The 22,781-nt window shown below is 39.7% G+C and overlaps 1 protein-coding gene across 1 annotated transcript in view; it reads right to left on the bottom strand.

Moving 5' to 3' along the window:
• Positions 1–1,276: 1,276 nt before the first annotated feature.
• The window catches only part of WDR48 (WD repeat domain 48), a 51,581-nt gene continuing 30,076 nt past the window's right edge, over positions 1,277–22,781 (bottom strand). The window contains exons 11-19 of the mRNA XM_006120557.4: positions 20,550–20,647; positions 18,642–18,749; positions 18,080–18,176; positions 16,201–16,296; positions 13,046–13,151; positions 10,519–10,606; positions 9,262–9,338; positions 6,909–7,101; positions 1,277–5,271 (exon numbers count right to left, since the gene is read on the bottom strand). Of these exons, the coding sequence (XP_006120619.1) occupies positions 5,176–5,271; positions 6,909–7,101; positions 9,262–9,338; positions 10,519–10,606; positions 13,046–13,151; positions 16,201–16,296; positions 18,080–18,176; positions 18,642–18,749; positions 20,550–20,647 (959 nt within the window). The 3' untranslated portion in view covers positions 1,277–5,175. The remainder of the gene's footprint in view (positions 5,272–6,908; positions 7,102–9,261; positions 9,339–10,518; positions 10,607–13,045; positions 13,152–16,200; positions 16,297–18,079; positions 18,177–18,641; positions 18,750–20,549; positions 20,648–22,781) is intronic.

Genomic DNA, 22,781 nt, shown 5'->3' with positions numbered 1-22,781 from the left:
GGGTCTTCAAAGTATTTGAAGGCTTCAATATCTGAGATATAAGTGAGAGGATTATTCTAGGAGGGGGTAGGTGAGATTCTGTGGCCTGCACTGTGCAGGGGGTCAGACTAGATGATCATAATGGTCCCTTCTGACCTTAAAGTCTATGAGGTAGAGGGTATCCACTGGAGAAGGGGGCAGCCTCTAGAACCTGACCTTCCCAGATAGTCTGTGGACCATGGGGGCAGGGCAGCTGAGGGGGTCAGCTCCCCTGGACCCTGCCCCCTCCCAGCAACTTTCAGGCCATGTGTGTGGGAGGTACTGGAGGAAGGAAGGAACTGCCCCCAGAGCCTAGCCCCTCCTTAGACAGCCTGTAGGCTATGCCACTGGAAGCTGGTGGCAGCCCCCAGAGCATCTCCCCAAAAAGGCTGTAGGATGGGGGGTACACTGGAGGCTGATAGTAGCCCCCCCAGACTGCTGCCCTCAAGACCAACTACAGAGCTGGGGGGGAGGGGGAAGAGAAGTTACTCATTTTGTGCAGTAATGATTCTTCAAGATGCGTGTCCCCGTCGGTGCTTCACAGTTGTCGGGCTTGTCCCGGCACCACAGATCAGAGATTTTGAGAGCAGTGATTGGGCATGCTCCCGCCTTTGAAATAGCACATGCAGCCGGCTTCTCCTCCTGTTTCTTCTTTGACACCCTCATGGACTGCTATTATTGCCTGAAGTGAGGAGGAAGATAGGTAGTGGAGCACCCATGGGGCCTTGATTTCTGCACCCCCACGTCTGCAGGTGGTGATAAAAGTAGGGGGTCATCTTGGATATAAAAAGATTGTACTGAGACAACTTTGTTTGTGTACATGTAGCCACTCCATTGACCTGTTCCCCCTCAGTTGATCACTGGGGTTTGGCATTCTGTTATGATGCCGCAACAGACCTGTTACTTGGATTTGAATTTGGAGTTAGTGGTGGTTTTGTCTGCTACAGCGAGCTGTGGTGGTTTGCTTTTCTAAGCCTTTCTCCCTTGTACAGTCTCAATTCTCCTACTACTCACCAAATAAAAAGTAACGTGCCATGGATGCAAGTCTGACTATCTTCAATGTTGCCACTGATCCTTAAAGACTTTCCAGCTTTGCTTTTGTCTTAGAATCATAGAATACTAGAACTGGAAGGGACCTCGAGAGAGCATCACGTCGATGCCCCTACCCTTATGGCAGGACCAAGCACTGCCTATATCATACCTGATAGATATCTATCTAACCTGCTCTTAAATATCCCCAGTGATGGAGATTCCACAACCTCCCTAGGCAATTTATTCCAGTGTTTTAACTACTTTAACAGTTAAGAAGCTTTTCCTAATGTCCAACCTAAACCTCTCTTGCTGCATTTTAAGCCCACTGCTTCTTGTCCTATCATCAGAGGCCAAGGAGAACAAATGTTCTCCCTGCTCCTTGTAACATTCTTTTAGATACTTGAAAACTGCCATTATCTCCCCTCTTTTCTGAACTAAACCAGCCCAATTCTTTGTCTTCTCTCATAGGTCATATTTTTAGACCTTTAAATCATTTTTGTTCCTGTTCTCTGGATCTTCTCCAATTTGTCTGCAAATTTCCTGAAATATTGTGTCCAGTTTTGGGCACCACATTTCATCCTAATCAGTGCAGAGTAGAGCGGAAGAATGACTTTTCGTGTCTTGCTCACAACACTCCTGATAATGCATCACAAAATCACGTTTGCTTTTTTTTTTCCAGCCAACCAAGGCACTCTGCCACATCTGCTGTCATTCCTTCTGTCAGTTTCATAGTGGAGACTGATTCATGAGGTTAAGGTCTTTCTTTAAAAATAAACCTGCCTGTGATAAATGTTGTGGAAATATTAAGTTTTTAATGACAAACAAGAAGAGGCTTTTGTCCCTGGGATGGAACATGCCTCTGTGTTCACATGCTATTGTAATAATCTTAGTACAAGCTATTTCTAGTGAGATGAGATATGAAAACTCACATGGTGGTTGGTCATTCAGTATTGTCCTGTTAAAATGTGTGTGGCAATAGTGTGTGGGAAATGAAGATTCCTCTGTATGGTAACAGTCTAACTAACAGCCCTGCTTGAGCAGACATTGGCAAACAGGTTTGTGCTAAACAATTGCATTTAAGCAGTAAAGAGTCATCAAGCATGTGTAGATGTACCCTTTCGTTATTTAGATTTTGAAATTGTTATTGCTTGAAAATCAAGAGTGGAATACATATGGACAATTACTTGAAGAAAGAACAATTACTTAACTACAGTTACTGTAAAGTCTAAGATGTTATCCATATATATTCTGACCCATGCTCTTTTCTCACTTGTACAGAGTCTGACAGCACCTGAGTTCTGTATTAGCAAAGGTACTGTGGGAGAGTTGGCCTCACTCTGCCCTTTATGATTTCAGGGACATGAGGGCACTCAGGGCTCAGTCCTAGTCAAAACAATTCTAGTCAAAAGATTGTGAATTTAAGTATGTTGGGCACCAAGAGTGGAATATAGTTAGCACATCTTGATGCACAGTTGCTGTAAGGCGAGTAGGAGTTTTTTCTAATCAAGACAAGCAGCAACTCTAGCCATTGCTTACATGGAAAAGGTGAAGACTTTAGTGTATTTTTAGATGTCTTCAAGAAATTTAGGAGCTGAAAATGGGAATACTTGATCAGGCAGGCCTGGTGGCTCACCAGAGATACAAAGAACTGATTTTGGGAATATCTGGCTAGGAAATGAAAACAAACCATTTGTTTTTAAACTCTTTGTGAAAATGGGTAGTAACAGCTACGCCTCGTATTTTAATGAAGATAAACACTTGTGATTAATTACAATACTGTACCACCCTCCATCAGTGTCTATATTAGCAGGTGACCTTGTTTGTAAACTTATCCTAGAATAAAGAAGAAGTTTAAACTCAGCGCTGCTGCCTTTTCCCATTGTACAAATGTCTCAAAGGTAAAGGGCTACTTGACTACAAAGAAAGGACAATGTCTTTGGAGGAACCAGAGCTCTGCTCCCAGTGTCAGTAATCCTGGGTTGAGCCACAAGCTGAGAATTCTTTTCCATTTTTCCCCCGCTTATGTGCCCCTTATTTTGTTTTTTTGTTGCAAACATTATCCTGAGAGCAAATATTTTGTTCTTAGAGTCATTCAACCATGTTATGCTGTATTACAAAATCTGAATAAATTAATATGTGCATTTCACTGTGGCATTGCAATTATGTTTAAGCTAGTGGGAATCTGACTGAGCAACTTTAAAAATTAGAAAATATTTCACCTTTGGAAAAGGGTGGAAAAAAAACACCTCAGGGTTGCACAAGTGAACCAATGAATGATCAAAACAACTTCTAAATATTTTAAGTAAAGCCTTTTATTCTATATAACTGTGAAATACAGATCATTTACCCTTTTGGCATTGCAGACTCCCTCAATCTTTCCTGAAACTGCATTATTGGGATGGTTAGAAGAGTAACCTTGGCTGTTTTCAGACAAAAAAACCTGAATGAACAAGCTGGGAGCAGTTACAATGTATACAAAGGGACAGCAAGACAACCAGAAAGAATCACTGTCTATTAGAACAAAGCATAGATCTCTGCTATTAATAAATACAATTCAGGACAATTTATTAATAAAAGTTACAGTTCGGCTAAACCATTTAATTCACAAATATCACTAAAAATGTGCAATATAGCACAATTGTGTCAAATGGAGTATGCACAGAAATGGGGCTTAAATTAAATTTAACTTTCAAGTAAGGGAAAAAGACATGCTAGCTTAATTCTTAACCATACCCTCTTGTTTAAAGGTTGTAATGTATTTGGATATTTTTCAAACATATGACAGTGAATATTTTTTTCAGTTTGATCAATATAAAATTCCAATAATGTATCTGGGATTTTCTATAGGCTCCATCCTGAATCTTGACAGCAAAACATAGGAAGGGCAAGACCACGTCTCTTGAAGAAATCTGAATAAATATACTGCCCTCTGAAGGCACTTGTGCTTCTGTTTCAGACAATTTATGTGTTACACAATTTTGTGGTGAGGATTTCTAATTTGTTTTACAGTTACAAATAGTCTTGGGACAGTCCTAAATTTTTGTGCCAAAAGCTGAAGTGTTTCCCTCCCCACATTGAGAATGTTAAACTTTCTACACGGTTGTTATGAATATATGAAAGCCTTACATTTTTAGGAAGAATGGAAAAAGAAGATGTGTACACCTGTAAGAGAATTTGCATATAAAACTTGGGAAAATAATACAAATACTTTTATATCATGGATATGAAATTTGCTGAGAAGCTTCTGTAGTCTGACATCCCCAAATAAACTTAATTTTCATAATGGTCTTAAGTTTTAACAAAATGCACATAAGAGAGTACAGATTTCTGGAATTCCAACTAGCGTGTCTTTAAAACAAGAACACAGTGCAGGAAGAACTATATTTAAAAAAAAAATCTATTAAATTTTGCAAAACATGTTTATTCTATTATGATGCACAGCATCACTGGACTAGCCCTGTAATAATATTTCTCTAGTGTTCTTAATCTGAATGTCAATAACTCTCTAAGAATGTTTGAAATGCAGTAGTAAAAAAATTCTAATTATGTTAACATTTGACTTACAATTAAATGGGCTACTACTTTCAAGTGTGTAACAAAGAAATCTCAAACACCAAAAGCTAATGGGTATAAATTATTTTTATGAATGACTTGTGAAAAATCATTGCAGGTAACAGATGAATGGAATGTATTAAAAATATAGTGTGTGCAGTTCTGAATTACATTATGAACACAGTGACTAATATGGCCAAAACAGTGTATCATACCAAGCATGAGCAGATGAAGATTTAATGCTTTGGAAAAAAACCCCAAGAAGGAAGCAAAAGTCTGCACTGGATTACCATTTGTTCTCTGTACATCTCACATAACATGAACCACTAGGGACTTCTCATTTTACTTGTTCTGTCTTGACTAGGACAGATTTTAGTTTGTCATATAGATTTTTTTTTCTCTATATTACAGATCTATTAGTCATTTCAATTATTAAATGCATACACTCCGTCCAGACTGAGTCATTAGAAGTCTCATCTACCATAGGGTTCAGTGGGCTTCTATAGCACTACTCTTGGAACCAGTACAGTAAGGTCAAGTAAATGAACAACCATTTGAGTCCATCATATCCTTTCACGTTGATTTCTGTCGGTAGTGAAGTGTCAGGTCACCACCGCTTTTCCAAATGAAGTGCTTAACAGTTCGAAGGTCCATATTTGGATCCAAAACCTGCAATGTAATAGGATTTATATTTTATTGAAAGATATTGGAATATTTTTTAAATCTTTTGAACCTGGAAGTTTTGATTTTCTTACATGCTTATTCTAACCTGAGAGTGGGACAACAGCTTATTGAGAACTGGTGCCAGTATTTTCGAGAGCACCAGCAAAGGAGTATATAAGTGTAGATGATTTTGTCAGTAAACATCAAAATGTATGAGAGGGGCAAATCTGCTCCTTGAGTCCCACCTTCATTTCTGTAAAATGTATTGTAATACTAGTGTTGATGGAGATGGAGCACTGTTTAGGTGGCTTTAACTTTTGGAATCTCTACATCTACTGACATTAGTTGTCTTTCCCCCCATAATTTTACGATTATTACACAACTTTCTCTTGAAAGTTTGAAACCTGCTTCCAAAGTAGCATTGCCTCTTGCTGTGCTATTGTATATTGCCACTCAATAACTTTACTGCTAAACATAACAAGCCATATAAGTATATATCTGAATTTGGAAGATTTTGAACATGACCAGAAATGTAACAATATTCTAAACCCCATTGTTTATTTGTATAATTAATCATAATGGTGTTACACAGAAGTATGTTTTATTGCATATGAGCATTCTGGTTACTATTGAATTCCAAAGACATAAAATAGATGAAAATGAAAAATTATTTTAAGAACTAATTTGTGCCTAGTTTGGTTTTACAGCTTTCTAAATAATTTGTAACCAACAAACACGAGAAGCTTAAGGCCCTCCTCAGTGGAACTCTTCTTTAAAATCTGTGATCTCTGAGAAAAAACAGAGTATAGTTGGACCTTCCTTGTCTGGCACCCTCGGAACCTGACCCATCCTGAATGAGGGAATGTGTTAGATATGGGGAGGTCCCCTGCTACTGGCCTCCCAGGATGCTTTCCTCCCTGTGGCTGGCTCCGCTCCAGCTCCCCTGCCACTGGGCTCCAGCCTGCAGGGCATTAGGGCTTCCCAGGGATGGAGCTCCCCAGCCACTGTGGCCCCGCTTCTCCCCTGCCCAACCAGGAATCCCTGAGGACGGGGCTTGCCAGCTGTCCTGCTTTCGCCACACTCCGCTGGGGATGGAGCTTGCCGGCTGCCCCACTTCTGCAGTGCTTCACTGGGGAGCCCTGGGGACAGGACTTGCTGGCTGCCCTGCCTGGCCAGGGATCCCCAGGGACATGGTTCCCAGCTAGTTCGCACTCCCGGGTGCAAGAGCTCTCTGATCCAGCAACATTGCCGGACCAGAGAGTCCCAGATTTCAGAGGTTAAACCTGTGCTTTCATTTGTGTTTACTATTCATATCAATATAGCCAGGATACGGTTAATATGAGTAGTAGCAGGAATAAGTTTGGAGTATTAGGCCCCAAAAGAGAATACAATTCAACCACCAAAATTCTGTGATCCAGAAATCTGATAATGTAAATGCACCCATGCTCTATATGCAACACACAAAATAGTACTATCAGTTAACATTTGAGTTCATAATATCAAATCTATTTTCAAAGACATCTGTTCCAAAGTAGCTCACCTGTAGCACATTTTACGAACAGCATCTAGAGGTTCACAAATTATTTATTACTGACCGTCAAATTTTTGCAAGAAGGCCTAAATAGGTGCTTATGTCAACTTACCTGGTCCTGGCACAAGAGTTCAATTTTTTCTTCTGCTAACACAGCAATATCCTCCTCTTTTTCTTGTTCTCCAGTTTTTTCATTATTGGAGGAGCTAGTTGTCTGAGATTCATTATCCAGGTTTATGATTTTCTCATAAACGTGCTCCATCACTTTTCTGACCTGCAGCATGTCACTAGCGGACAATCTGTCTCTGTACAAGCAAGATAAATTAAAGTTGTGAAACACCAGATTTAGCCTTTTAAACACTTATCTTCATAGTATCATATACGAAAGAGTTTTCTGTAGGAGTTGTCTGTATTATAAAATAAGATCTTTAAAATAATGCTCTTATATAAATCAATGGAGAAGACTCATCTGGAATTGGAGTGCAGTTCTGAGCACCTATCTGAAAATAATGTTGCACAACTACAGAATTTTCACAGAAGAGCAACAGGAATTATTAAAAGCATAGCAAAACTCAGATGAAGCCAAACTGAAAAGACTGGGAACATTTACCTTAAAAAGGAACTGAATAATAGGGGAGATGTTAAACATATAAAATAATGACTTGTAAACAGAAAGTAGGTCAGGAACTTCTGTTCTCCCTGTCTCATAACAGAAAGGACATTGAATAAAATTCAAAAGGAGGGAAATTCAACCTGACAAAAGGAAATTCCTTTAAAAAAAAAAAGTAACACATGATTACAGTGTGGAACTTACTGCCACAGGAAGCCATTGAGGCCAAGAACTTATCCAGATTCACAGAATACCATAACTGGAAGGATCCTCAAGAAGTCATCAAGTCCAGTCCTCTATGCTCACGGTAAGCCCAAACAGAATCTAGATCATCCCTGACAGAGGTTTATCTAACCTGCTCTTAAATATCTACAATAGAGATTCCACAACTTCCGTAGGCAATTTATTCCAGTGTTTAACCACCCTGATATAGTGAGGAATTTTTTCCTAATGTCTAACCTAAATCTGCCTTGCTACAATTTAAGACAAGGAGAACAATTTTTCTCCCTACTTCTTGTGACACACTTTTAGATACTTGAAAACTGCTATCATGTCCCCTTTCAGTCTTCTCCTTTCTAAACTAAAGAAGCCCAATTCCTTCAGCCTTGCCTCATAAGTTCATGTTTTCTAGACCTTTAAATCATTTTGGTTACTCTCCTCTGGACTGTCTCCAATTTCTCCACATCTTTCTTGAAATGTGGTGCCCAGAACTGGACACTACTCCAACTGGGGCTTATTCAACACAGAGTTAAGTGGAAGAATGACTTCTTGTGTCTTGCTCAAAATTCTCCTGTAAACGCATCCCAGAGTCAGGTTTGCTTTTTTTGCAATAGCGTCACACTGTTGACTCATATTTAGCTTGTGGTCCACTGTGACCCCTTTCTGTAGTACTCCCTCCTAGACAGTCACTTCCCATTCTGTATGTGTGAAATGTTCTATTCCTTCCTAAGTGGAGTACTTTGCATTTGTCCTTATTAAACTTCATCCTATTTACCTCAGACCATTTCTGTAGTTTGTCCAGATCATTTTGAATTTTGACGCCCTCCTCCAAAACACTTGCAACCACTCCCAGCTTGGTATCATCTGAAAACTTTTTTATGACTGAAAAAATATATTTTTGTATTAATCTGGCAATTTTTTAAAAAAATAGGGCCAAACAGCCTCCTTTTTAAATCCCTTTGAAGCTCCCCTACGGGAAGAAGACTCAGCAAGGTTCCCTTCATGGAATTTCTCCAAACTGTTCAAGGGGAAGGCATTTTCCTAATGTGCAAAATTAGCAGGATTTTCTTCCTCCAGATCCTGTGATTCCACCTAAGGTATGTGGTCATCCTTTATCTTCAGATTTTGCTTTCATTCCATTATCCATTCCCTAATCCTTTTCCTAATTGCACCTTCCTTTTCACCTCTTGAGAATGGGGTTCTTATTTAGAGAAGACCCATAGACAAGTTAATGTAATATCAGATTAGAGATGTTAAGTTGTGGTTAGTCAGCCAATCAAGCAGTGAACGAAATTTCCATCGACTACTCGATTAATTGATGGGGAGGGGGTGCTTGCTAGGCCCGCTGCAGCTCTGCAGTTCAAATGTAGTAGGAGCTGAGCCTGGCACCTACCACATCCAAACTACAGAGCTGCAGCAGGGCCAGCCCCTGGGGGTGGCACGAGCCAGGACTAACAGTTTGGTAAACAATACCATTTACAACTACAATATCTCACAGATCTTAAAAATATGTTTATATCATTCAGTATGGTGGGAAATTGTCCTGTAACACTAGAGATATCTTCTGCCCCAAGAGACAGCATTCTTCTAATCCTGCTAATCTCTGAAATATTAATAGTCAAAAATATATACGTACTTTTTTAACGTTTTTGCCCCTGAAGATGAATGAGGTTGAAGGTAAAAGGGAATCTTATTGAATTTGGGCATATTTTTCTAAAAAGAAACAAAGTGTTAAATTCAGTACAAATTGGCATCATACAGGTTACATTTACTTCATTATTTCCATTTGGAAAGTGTGTTATCTAATATGTATATTATTGTATCAAATAAACATGAGATTTCCTCTAACACAACCAGGGAGGCTTGGTTAGCTTCTGAGGAGCTCAGATCTATCTCATGCATGTCTTTTGTTTGCCTAGCTTTTATGTAAGTTGGAGTTCATTTCAGCAAAAGCAGAAAGATGTCAAAAGTATACAGGACTTCTATACAATAAAAAGTTAAAATTCTAAATATTTTGTTTAAAAAACTAAGTTTTAAATAAGAAAGTCTCTGAATCTAGAAGAAAGCACCAGAAATCAGGTTTCTTGGAAGGTGATTTGTTAAGGAATGGAATACTTATTTCAATATGCCAGCATGCGTCAACCCTGCAGACAGTACGTCAGTCATTTCCCATCAACCAGCAGACCCCAATGAAGTTGGCTTGTCTGAGAAGAAGCCAGGGTAGAACTTAAGAAAGAGGTCTTCATAGGCCCAAGTTTAAAGCCTGACCCAGACCCAAACAGACAGCATTGAGTCATTTTCTGAACTGATGCAATATGAATCCAACACTACCCCCTGCATCACCATCACCTTGAAGCTGTGACTTGTCAGCATAGTCACTTCACAACACAGTGGGAGCAGCCAACAGGAGTGGGGCACTCAGCTGCTGCCACGACAAGGCCACAAGCAGAAAGTAGCTGGAGACAGAAGACAAACACGGGGAGTGGGAAGCCCCCAGTAGGCCAAGCCCCATGTGACAATGCTACCATAGATTTGGTAGTGGAAAGTGTTGGGTTGGGTTTGGGTTGTTTCTGAAAATGACAACTTGAGATTCCTCTGCTGGACTTGGGTACATGTCAGGCTTTAAAATTAGGTTGAAGGAGACCACCTCTCTGGTGGTTGATGGAATATAAGAACTATATAGACTGGGAAATAGGATTTACAATGGGCAGTGCCAGTGACCTTCAATGAGGCTCAATTTCTACGGGTGCATGCAAAGGTTTTTTGAGTGAATAATGCCTTGAATACCCATTTAGGTATGGTTACAAGAGATATTCAATAGACATTACTTGAGATGCTGAAGTCAGGTTCACCTATAAAAAGACGGGCTAAGTCTATAATGAATGACACTTACATCCACAGTGATGTCAATTACCCATTGTGGCACCGTTTCATTAAGCAGCATAGATTCAGTTTCACCACCTGAATCCCGGCATAATAATCTAAAATATATAGAAATGAGTTTAATAAATGATCCATTTAAGCACTGAACAGAAAATTGCTGTACAGCACAAATGACAAAACCCAAATGCAAAGATTAAAGAAAGTGTGCACAAACAGTAAAATAATAAATCCGCTAATCAGATCAAAGAATAACAATTCCAGAACCACCAGTTAAGCAAGATTACTGTTTTAGGAATCCTGTGTAAATGAATTTTAAATTAAAAACAAACTGCTTTCAAATTATAAGTAGATACAGTCTAGCAATTCTGAGCCCCAATCCTTCAAGTCTAATGTGTGTGTGAGGGTGGACCTTTGCCCTTGTGTAGAGTCCCCACTGATGTAATGCAACTTTCTGTGGACATTCACATCTACCATTGCAGATCAAATTGATGGGTTGGGACCCTTAGTTACAATTCAAAAGCATTAAGAGCTGTGGGAATAGGGATCATTGTAAATTGAAAATGTATCCTCTTTTTACTTGAATGACTTGTGATCTGAAAGTTACACTGCTTCCAGGCTTGGGATGTGCCATACAGGTAGCTCCCAAGTTACAAACACATCAATTTACGACTGTTTGTCCTTACGACCAACCTCGCATTAAGCGTGGCCCCGAGTTATAAATGCGATCCGCGCTTACAAACAGCGCGGTCACATTGAAATGAATGGGGTCCGACTTACGAACATATTGAGTTACAACCAAGGGACTATCTGTTTTCAGCTCTGAAAAACTAGGAAACCTAGACTGAAAATCAGTGTTAATTTAAGTCTGGATGTATTCAGTTACCAAGGATAAACATGAATGCTTTATGGTATCCAAAGGCCTGGTCTCTCAGGAGTGTTCATCCCCATAATATTCACATTATATTATCTATTAAAGTCATTTTGGAATCCAAGTGGAGTAAAAGGCAAGATGAATAGTAATCAGAGTGGCATAATAAGATTTCATATTACTTGACTGGTCAGAGCTAAAAGCACTCTGATAAGCCACCAAATTTAGGAGAAGTTCCCCAGACCAGTGACCAAAAAAGGGGAAAAAAATCTAATCCCTGCAGACTAATACTGCAGCACCATAACAGAAAGCAATTACACATCAAGTATTGCTTTAACTTATGGGGTACATTAAGTAGCTTTAGGAAGAAACTGGATCAGCTTTTGATGGCTGTTGATTGGTCTAGTGACAGGAAGGATGGTATACAGAAAGTGTCCTCAGAGCTATAAAATCAGCAAGTCCTTGTAAGAGTTACCATACAATTCATAGTGATAGAAATGTAGCCGTGTTAGTCTGGGGTAGTTGAAGCAAAATGCAGGACAATGTAGCACTTTAAAGACTAACAAGATGGTTTATTAGATGATGAGCTTTCGTGGGCCAGACCCACTTCCTCAGATCAAATAGTGGAAGAAAGTAGTCACAACCATATATACCAAAGGATACAATTAAAAAAATGAACAAATATGAAAAGGACAAATCACATTGCAGAACAGAAGGGGGAGGCGGGGGGGGAGGGGGAGGAAGGAAGGTAAGTGTCTGTGAATTGATGATATTAAAGATAGGGAGAGTGGGATGTTTGTGAGTTAATGGTATTACAGGTGATAATTGGGGAAACTGTCTTGGTAATGGGTGAGATAGTTCAAATTCTTGTTAAGTCCTTGTTGGCAAGTGTCGAATTTTAACATGAATGACAGTTCAGAGGATTCCCTTTCAAGGGAGATGTAAAAGGTCTTTGTAGCAGAATGCAGGTGGCTAAGTCATTTAGAGTGTGTCCTTTCTGGTTAAAGTGGCAAGAAACTGTTTTCTCTTTGTGATCTTGTCTGATATCTGTTTTGTGGGCATTAATCCTTTGGCGAAGTGTCTGAGATGTTTGTCCAATGTACATAGCAGACGGACACTTTCGGCACATGATAGCATAGATTATATTTCTGGATGCGCAGGAATATGTGTTCTTGATCTTATAACTCACTTGGAATCCTCTGAACTGTCATTCATGTTAAAATTCGACACTTGCCAACAAGGACTTAACAAGAATTTGAACTATCTCTTCTGTTCTGCAATGTGATTTGTCCTTTTCATATTTGTTCATTTTTTTAATTGTATCCTTTGGTATATATGGTTGTGACTACTTTCTTCCACTATTTGATCTGAGGAAGTGGGTCTGGCCCACGAAAGCTCATCATCTAATAAACCATCTTGTTAGTCTTTAAAGTGCTACATTGTCCTGCATTTTGCATACAATTCATGATCTTGAAATGAACCATGTTTAGATTATTTGGAATCTACATGTTCCTAGCCTAACTATGGAATGATGTTACCAGCCACAAACCAATTTGTGTCATCAAATATATTCCCTGGACAATTATTAACTTCTGAAATTGTCCAAGAGACAAAAAAAAGAAAATAATTCCATTGCTTTACTCTCACTGCATTCTCTTAATTTCTGTACCTGAACAAAGTGCGTCCTCCAGCTTCACCAAAGATAACTGGTGTATGTGGTGGCACCTGAAAGTATCCATTTCCTTTCTGTACTCTGTTCTCCTGCTCACCATTCACTATGGAAAAATATACATCAAGGCTATATAGCTAGTTTTAGAGCCAAGCATACAGATTAACACACATTGTCTCTTTCCAATACAGTTGGTGAATTTTAAAAAGTAAACAAAACACATGCAAAGATGAAGCAGCATTGATTCCTTGTCATCCAGAATTTCTAACACTTAAATATTTCATGAGAAACACCAAAGAATAATTAACTCGTAAGTTTGTAGACGGCAACTCTCAATGTATGATATACAAGAGTATATGGGCTATGAGTGGGACACTGATTTACTATCACTTTTCCCCAGTTTGAGTAATATAGAGGTGTAAGTTTCTGGGGAATTGAATGAGCCTTACTTTAGAGATGAACAAGATAAAAGAATCATTCTGCTAAGACAATTATACCACTCTGAAAGCCCTGAATACCACAAAAGCAACATCTTAAGCATCTTCTTTGCTTTCCCACCTAACTACCAACTCTGAAACAAAGGACCAGCAGAACTTGACAGAGACATCTGGATTTCATGGTATTGTGCATTCCATTAATTATTTCTCAAGTTGATGTCTACGGATTATACAACTAAAAGTGTTCGATGGCATTTCAAATGCAGAAGGTCAGATTAAAAAAAGCAGTGTGGGCGATTTACTTGTTACAGACGGGCTACGTCTTTCAAAATGAAATGCTTTGATAAATAATTATTTTGAAGTGCAAAGTAAAGTTCTCTGAAAAATGTGAACAAAAACTGAGTGCAATGCCTTCCAATCAGAAAAGAAACCCAGACTTGCTATGTGGTATCTGTAATTCACCAATTACTAAATTTTCATGTTATGTTGTGCCAGTGGTCCCCAACCTTTAGAGGCTCCCGGGCACCCAGGGGGCGGGGCCACTCGCGCCGGGCGCCCGGGGCCACTCACGCGCCGGGCGCCCGGGGGGCGGGGCTGCACGTCCTGGGGTACGCCAGGGTGGGGATGCCCTTGCACCTGGCGCCGGCATGCGCCCCAGGGCCAGGGCCGCCCGAGTGCCTTGTGCCGTGGGCCGGCGCCGCCGCCCGAGCCTGGGGCCGGCACCGGCGCCGCGTGCCCGGGGGCTGGGGCCGCCCAAGCACCGCGCACCAGGTGCCAGTGTGTGCCGCGTGCCTGGGGCCGGCGCCTCCAGTGCGCCGCGCGCAGGGGATGGGGCCGGCCCAGGTTGTCGGCGGGCGCACACCGCGTTGGGGACCACTGTGCCATTTACATCAACAACGCACCTTGAAAATTGAACAACATGGGTTCCTGTGGGGAATAGGAGGTTCCAAAAAGACTGTTTAGTTCATATATCAGCTGAGCATAAAGTAAATGAAGGATCAGAATTCATAGCCAAGAGAAGCCTAGAGAAGGACAAGGATAAGACTAGTGTATAGTCCCACACCCAGAGTTTATCAGAAACAAAATAAAATCATTATGGAAATTACAAGAACTTTTAAGGTTTTAGAGATTTCTTAAAAATAAAATAATTTGGTCTTACTCAGATGCAAGCATCTGACAAAGTGGGTCTTTGCCCACGAAAGCTTATGCTCCAACACTTCGGTTATTCTATAAGGTGCCACAGGACTCCTCGCCGCTTTTGCAGATTCAGACTAACACGGTAAATGATTTGATTGTACATACAGAGACCCTCTGACTAATGATTTGGAAAGTTTGTTAATTACTATTTTTTATTCTCTCCATCCAAGATTAAGAGCTTGACTTAGCCATTAGTATAGACAATAAAAAGAAGAAAAAAAGGGAAAGGCCCACCCCCGAATGACATAGCTAATACCAACTTAACTGAGTGTCTACAAGGTGCTACGGCGGGAGATACTCTGATGACAACCAAGGTTCCACCTCTTGTTGACATGGATTGAACTACTTTGATGGAATGGGCATGCTACCGTTGATATGGTTCATCTTCACCAGAAGTGCTAAATCAACATGGCTGCATCAACAGCTGTAATACCACCAATTTAGTTTGGTAGTGAAGACAAGCCCTTAAGCCTTCTAATACACAGCACAAGTAGTAACAATGCAAAAGCCTCCACCCTATTTTGAGACCAGAGTGAGTGAAAAAGCAGCTAAACCCACATAATCCACAGGAACATATGACTGGAAGGGACCTTCGAGGTCCCCGAGTTCAGTCACTTGCTATCAGAAGCAATTCCATCCTATAATCCCATTCATAAATTTTATCAAACTGCATCTTAAAACTAGATTACCCCAACTACTCCATTGGAAGGCTGTTCCAGAATTTTACTCCTCTGATGGTTGGAAAACTTTTTCCAATTTCCACACTAAATTTATTACAACACATGACAAGGATTTCAGATGAAGGCCAATCTGATAAAAGAGCCAAGAAATTACCAAAACTAATAGTTTTGTAATGTATACATCTGTAAGACATCTGAATTTAAACCAAGCTCCTAAGTCTCTGAGCTATACAGTTTCTCTTATTTTCTGTCAAATCCACCTACCTATCCAGTTTGCCATTTAGCCTCACCTTTACTCCAGAAGGTAACATCGTTGGCTTGAACGCAATTCTTTCCCCCCCAAACACTCATTCAGTGTAACACAGCCCAAGAAATAGGACTGCTATTTATTAGTTTATACCACCCAGTAATGTCTAAAAGCAAGTTAGGCAGTACACCCTGGTACTTACCCAGAAAAGCATAACTGAAATACTCCCATTTCCCTGCTCCTCCTAGAAATTGAGGAATGTATTGTATCCTTTAAAGTTGAACTTCAATTTTACCAGGATTCCAGATTTTTTTTTCATTACAGAAATGCTATTAGTTGGCAAATTCACCCTCAATCCATATTCAGAATCACCTTTTCAATTATTGTTTCTTTATTGTGGAGTTCCAAAAGCTTTTTAATAGCACTTCTGGCAGTGGAGGAGTGCTACTTAAATAATTCCAAAGCAGCAAAGTTATACTAAAAGCTATTGTACATACAGAGACATCTGTAAACACCTCACATAAAACAAACTAGCTATGACTGCTAGAGACCATAGGACTGAAAGATTCTTATACTATACAGGTGGACACTAACCATGATTTATCTCATTTTCCTCTTCATCCATTGGATTGATGTGTGTTCTAGGCCAATACTCTAGAAGAGCTTGTAGTAGAAGCCCTCCAAGATTCACTATAAGAAATAATTAAAAGCATAGAATATAGTTATGAATCTCTGACACACACAGCCAGTTTAGAGAAAAAAAAGACACTCTACATTTTTAATATCAGCTCAAAACCCTGGCAACTAACTCTGAAGGTGCCTAAAGTCTTTTGGTACCTAAATTTCTAATGAAGTCCTTGGGACTTAAGTTTCTGCTTCTGGGTAGGTGCAGAGCTTGAATGTCTCTCACACCTGCACCATGAAGGATATGTGAACCATGTGAAAGTAGGCATTCCTTTTGCCCATCTCACCAGCTGGACCCAATTTCTTGGGATGCTTTGAGCACACCTAATTCCATACGTAACTGCCAGAGGAAATAAGGAAGAGCAGCAATGGAAAACTCCCTAACCAGGGCAGTGCTTTCCAAATAGTTGGTCCCAACCCACCTTTGCACTGTGAGAAAGTTTTAGATGGTTGTTGCATCCAAAGCCAGATAAACACATCACTGAATCCTGACCTAGTCATACACTTTACCTGGAATGGATGGAAAGACTCAGGTGGGGTGAGGTGGTGAGTGAATGATATTGATGAGCGAGCCTGCCTCGCACTCACCTCATATTGGGCCTCAGTGCGGTTCCCAACTCTGTTCGTTGCGACCAGGCATATGAAGCTGCAGCACCAGGTTTGGCCTGGCCAACCCTCCCTCATGATAGGCAGATAGGCCGAACCTGAATGGTGCTGAGATCTTCAGCATTAGACTGCACAGGGTGGGAGGGTTTGCCTTACAACTTCACCGCCACCCACTTAGGCTTCCTTTCTATGCTGGGCCAGGATTAGAGTTGTGGTAACAGGGAGGAGGGTGCATATACATAAATAATGGGTCACAAAAAAAAGAAAAACTGCTGTTGGTGGATCATCTTAGTAAAATATTTGGGAACCTCTGGGCCTGAGGCATTCACCTGAGAGATGTGAGAATCCTGTTAAAATTCCCTTTTTGCAGGGCCCACCATTTCTTGGGTGATGCTGTCAACCACTGGGCCAAAGGTTGTAAGGGAGGCTGCCACTTCCTGTTAACTCCCCATTCAGACTCTTCTGTCCCCCGCAGGCTTCTGCATGGACTTAGGTGTGTGCTTCAATCTCTTTTGCAAGAAACATGCCTGACTCCAATAAAGGATTCCTAACTGTATATCCCATGCAGAGAAAGGCACCTAATTCCCTTCGAGGGACAAGGCTTAGAATGCACCCTTCTTGGCATCTGCTGCTAGCTAGCTTAGGCAGTTCCCCACCTACCACTATGGCTTTTGTGGATCCCTCTCTTAGGTGCCTAACTCTCCCCATGAATGAAGCAGGGACCTGGCACCTAACTCAGGTTTATGGATTCCATGGTTTGCAAAACACCTAGAAGTTAGGTACTCCCGTGATCTGTTTTGTAATGCCTACGTTGTTTTGTGGATTTGGGCCTTAAATCTTTAGTCTTATAGCAGAATTAACTTTTTCTATAATTCCAGTTTGAATTGTTTACTACATACAGTATTATAGTTTAGAACTTTCATGTAATAATTCCAGTCTAGCATTTTTCATTTTCCTTTTTGAAGGGCTATGTCAAAATGAAATAGATAAACTGAACCCAAGATTGTCGTCATAAAGCATCTTAGTGCATTTTTGTTGGAGGGTCGTTTGCAGGATTTAGTCTGAAGAGAAGTGGGGAAGTCCAAGCAAGCATAAAATTACCATCTGTCAGAAATACACGAATATGTATAATGTGGTTTTGTATTGTTTGAATTAAATGCTAATTTCAATTAAAAAAACTCACATTTTGGATCAGATCCATCTGGACTGCTAAACCCAGCATCTTTTGCTGAGACCCAAGCTGCAAAGCAGTCACTCTCATCTAAAGTAATTGTCAACATCTGTCAAAAGAAGACCAGTGGTAGGAATACAATATGAATATTGTATTAAGCAGCCTGCAGGTTTCTTGTATGTATACAGAAGACACACTAAGTTGCAACTGCAAAATATGGCAGTGTTTGATTACATATAGGCTGTCTACAAAACACTCCATTTGTCAAATTTTATTACATTAGTAATTGCAGTGTATAAGATTAAACAGACATCTCATTACAAAGAATTCTGTTATCAACTACTCTTCAAGATTCAAAGAAGCATTTATTCACATGTTGATTGAAAGATATATAATTTACCAGATAATCAAAATATAGTTTATGCCACACACACACACCCACACACACCAAACTAAATCTTAGAGTTAAAGCTATATATGGCTCACATAAGGTTTGCTTTGTGAATGCTTTCATGAACAGTCATATGAAATGGACAAATACTCAAAATAGAAAAGAATTTAAGTTGGGTCTTACCCCAGTTTTTAAGTCTACTGAGAACCAGTTTGGCACATACACCATTTTAAATCTCTTTTTAATTTCTTCTTCAAAATCTACTTTCCCAAGGTCTTCAACTTTACATGCCTGAATATTAAAAAATAAAATTAAAGAATATTAAAAATTCAGAAGTTTCTTAATACTGGTCATACAGTCATATCCACTGTTAAAACCTTTAATTTGTGCATCAGAAAAATGCATTTAAAAATGTACTGTATTCCCTCATGTGTATATCCTCTATATAATGCAATACTCAAACTTGAAGATTCTCATTCTCAGAAGGCTGTACAGTGAATTATATGTTAAGTAAGCTTGTTAGTTTTCTGGGTAGCTTGATGCCACTATCTTCCAAACACTAAAACAAGGAAGAATGGAAGCACTACTTCAGAACAACATAAACTTCTTTCCCAGTGCTGTACATTGCTTTGCCTTGAACTATAGTTCATTTAAAAAATAAACAGACTGATAAAAAAAGCAACAGAATGAATATCAGCATTATTCATTACAAGCATCTACTAGTTATATAAAATACTACTTTGATAGTGGTATGTTAGTGATCTATTGACAAATTATTACCAAAATGGATTTTGAAATGTGCTTTATATTTTTAACTTTTTAATCTGAAAGAATTGCCTGTTCTTACCCTGTTGTCAGAAAAGACACTTTCCTCCCCTCCTCCAGCTAAGCCTGGAACCCCTAGTAACATCTGAGCAGTGTTATAGCTCTCAGATACTCTCTTAAGTCATGGAAAACTCTGGTATAAACATGACTTCCTCCCACTCCCACCAAAGCCTTCATTTACTCTCAGGTCCTTACACTCTCAGAATCCAATATAGGCTTCAGGAAGAGACAGAAGTTGACATCAAAGGTGAGTAACTCGTCTCTCTTTCCTTTAAATATAGTCAGTACAGATCCCCAGTTCTAAAGTGAACTGAATCATATATAGAAACTTGTTGTGAGCATCTCAGTCCCTGAAGGCAAGGTGCATTTAGCTAACCCTAGGGCATGCCTTTGAAATTCCCCAGTTATGAAATACATAAAGATGCTACCTGGTGCTTAGTTCACCCTTTGCACAGCATTTATCTCTAGACTGGGACTACCTCAGGAGAGCAGTTTTCTCTAGTAGCCTGATTAAATTTCCTCTTCATCAGTTTCTTACTGTTAGACAATTTCCCAAATTTGTACTGACAGTATCCAAAGGGAGAAAGTTACTCACCTTTCTCTGGAAGTCTTCAAGCAGACTGTTATTACAAATACACTCTTAAATCTCCAGCCCTGTTTCTTCAGTCTATAATGGAGTCTAAGGCACTGTAGGGTACCACACACTGTGTTATAGAACCTTATCTGAAGCATTCTATGTATCAAGAAAAAGGGACAATTTCTCAAAAGCACTTACGCGCCTTAGAAGCCCATATCCACTGACTTTTGGAGAAATTTAAGAGATGAAATGGTGGTCACTTTTGTAAATGGAATTTAGGCATTTCTGAAAGCATTACCAGGAAGCCATGCAAATACCACAGTAATCAGGATTTTTGGAAGGCATATGCACAAATATGCAACATGAACTGGCATTTCCTGGTTTGTGCCGCTTACTGCTGACGTTTTGACTGATATTCCTCTGCCCTTTCCTCCATGCATTCTTACTGTGTTCACAGTGTTTTATTTTAAAAACACTATTTTAAGCACACAGATGTAAGAATGAACATTAATGCAACAGAAGAGACAAATATCATCCATTATCAATGAAAGTCTTACAAACTTGCACTATGTTTTATGGCACATGACGACCTATTTTCTCCAATCACCACCTCACATGCAGACAAATATAAGAGGAAACAGAAGAGAAGAAAACCATTAATAAAGGTCTAATCAAAATTTTATACTTACCTTTAATACATCCCAATATGCCACATTATTATTTGTATCTTTGGTTAATATATGTCTCTTGTCATTAAGAATGTGGCACTGAATAATACTAGCACCCCCTAGAAGTTAAAGAAGAAAAAGTCAGCAATGTCATTTCATTAAAAAAAACAAAAACAAAAAAACCCCACAACATTATACTACTACAAAAGTAGTTTCACCACATTGGCATGAAGCTATTTCAGCACATAATAAATGTGTGGTATCTACTGTGTACAAACAATTATGTTGATATATTGTACAGTCAATTGTTTGACCATATTTTATTAAAGAAATATACTCAAAAAATAAAATAACCAATTTCAGACAAGTTTATTGCTATACAGCAATAATATAGTACAGAAAAAAGGTTCTATATGATACTGTCTCATGCAGCAATGTTACATTCACCTTACACAGAAGACGTGCTCCCAAAGTTACATTCCTAAAGCGATATTTTTATGTCCTTTGCAATGCTTGTACAAGACATACTAGTCGACAAGTGAAAAAGGTACTGTACACATCATCTGAAACCAGATTTAACCAAACCGCTTTCTATATTGATTTACTGGTATCACAATGTACCCTTTGTTCTGAATGCATTCATTTCAGGTACAAAAGGGCATGAAGCACCTCTTAGGTTTGTATTAGGATACCACAATCACATATCTTGTCTACTTCCTTCAGTACAGGCGCTTCAGTACAGGCCTGAGAGAGGAAATCCATTCCTTTTGTTAATATAAAGCTGTCTTTTGTCCCTGTTCTTGACAGCTTCCATATCTTCTTCAAGGAGTTATAGGATACTTAGCATATGTGAGTACAGTTGCATTAAAAATAGGCCAATACAGGCTATATACTTGGAAGATCAGTGATTTCACTGACGCGAATAGTCTCGCCACCGATGCAGATCGCAACTTTTTTACAACGTCCTGTTTTATGCGGTCTCGTCCATGTCCTTCCAATGAATTCTCCAAAAAGGATCCACTCAATGTGCTGGAGGCCTTCCACTTGTTCTTTTTAGATCTCACGGATACCAATAGAGTATACGCGCTATCTGTTGTGTCTCAGTCTCGTTACATGACCAGCACATCTCCTTTTCCAGTCCTACATAACTTGGATGATATCATTGACACCGCTTCTTGCGCACAAACTGTCAATAGTAACATGCTGTAGCCTACTTTCATGTGTCTTTCCATTGTTCTTTGGGTGGTTTGCAGCTTTAATTCTTCTGTAAGCATCATGTTCCAGGTTTCACTGCCACACAGCATTAACAAAAGGATACTGGTATTTAAGAGACGGGCTTTCACAGTGGTGGAAAGTTTGGGATCAACAAAAGCACTGTGCAGACTCCCAAAGGCAATCCATCCTGACCTCCTCCTTCTGCTCAACTCTGAGCTCAACTCACTGTCCATCTGCAATACTTGTCCAAGACATACATACTCATCCACCAGCTCGACTCTCTGTCCATCCAGCTGCATGACGTACTCTGAACAATACGCCTTTTTCATCCACATTGTTTTTCCAGTGTGGATGGTCAGGCCAATTTCCTTCACGTTCTTACCGATGTCATTGAGGAGGTTTGCAATGTTTTGGGTTTCAATTAAATTAGGGTGAGGTCATCTGTGAAAAGAATCATCTGATGGCGAGGTTCTTCAATCAGAAATCCATCTTTCACTTCCATCTTCCAGGATACTGGCAAACAACTTCGGTGAACAAACATTCTCCTGCTTTAGGCCTCGCTTAATTCGATGATCAAGGGATCATCAAAAAGTGTGATTTCCATAGTTGCATCCATTATGGAATCTTGTATGATTTTAACATTCACAGGGTGTCTCCACAGAGTCAAAGGCTTTTTTAAAGTTAATGAACAACAAGCATGGTGGGATTTTGTACTCTCTACACCTTTTGGCCATCTGCGTGACCACAAAAATATGGTCCACTGTGGAGAATCCCCTAGGAAAACCTGACTGTTCCCCTCTCATGTCTTCCTTAAGGACACCCTCAATATAGGCATAGATCATTCTCACAGAAGACCTTATAAAGATGAGAAAGCAGGCAGATGGGTCAATAGTTGTGAATGTCTTCTCGATCACCTTTTCTTGGCAGAAGAACAGTTCGCAATCTCTTTGAATCTTTCAGAATTCTTCCCTCTTTAATGTATCTTGAGAATCTCTCACTAGGTCTTTTAAAAGTGTATCACCTCCCATATGAAGTTAT

The sequence above is a fragment of the Pelodiscus sinensis genome, chromosome 2 (assembly GCF_049634645.1).
Source record: "Pelodiscus sinensis isolate JC-2024 chromosome 2, ASM4963464v1, whole genome shotgun sequence".
In the NCBI taxonomy this organism is placed as follows: Eukaryota; Metazoa; Chordata; order Testudines; family Trionychidae; genus Pelodiscus; species Pelodiscus sinensis.
The sequence above is the reverse complement of the archived record's forward strand: the minus strand, read 5'-3'. Positions and strand labels throughout refer to the sequence as shown.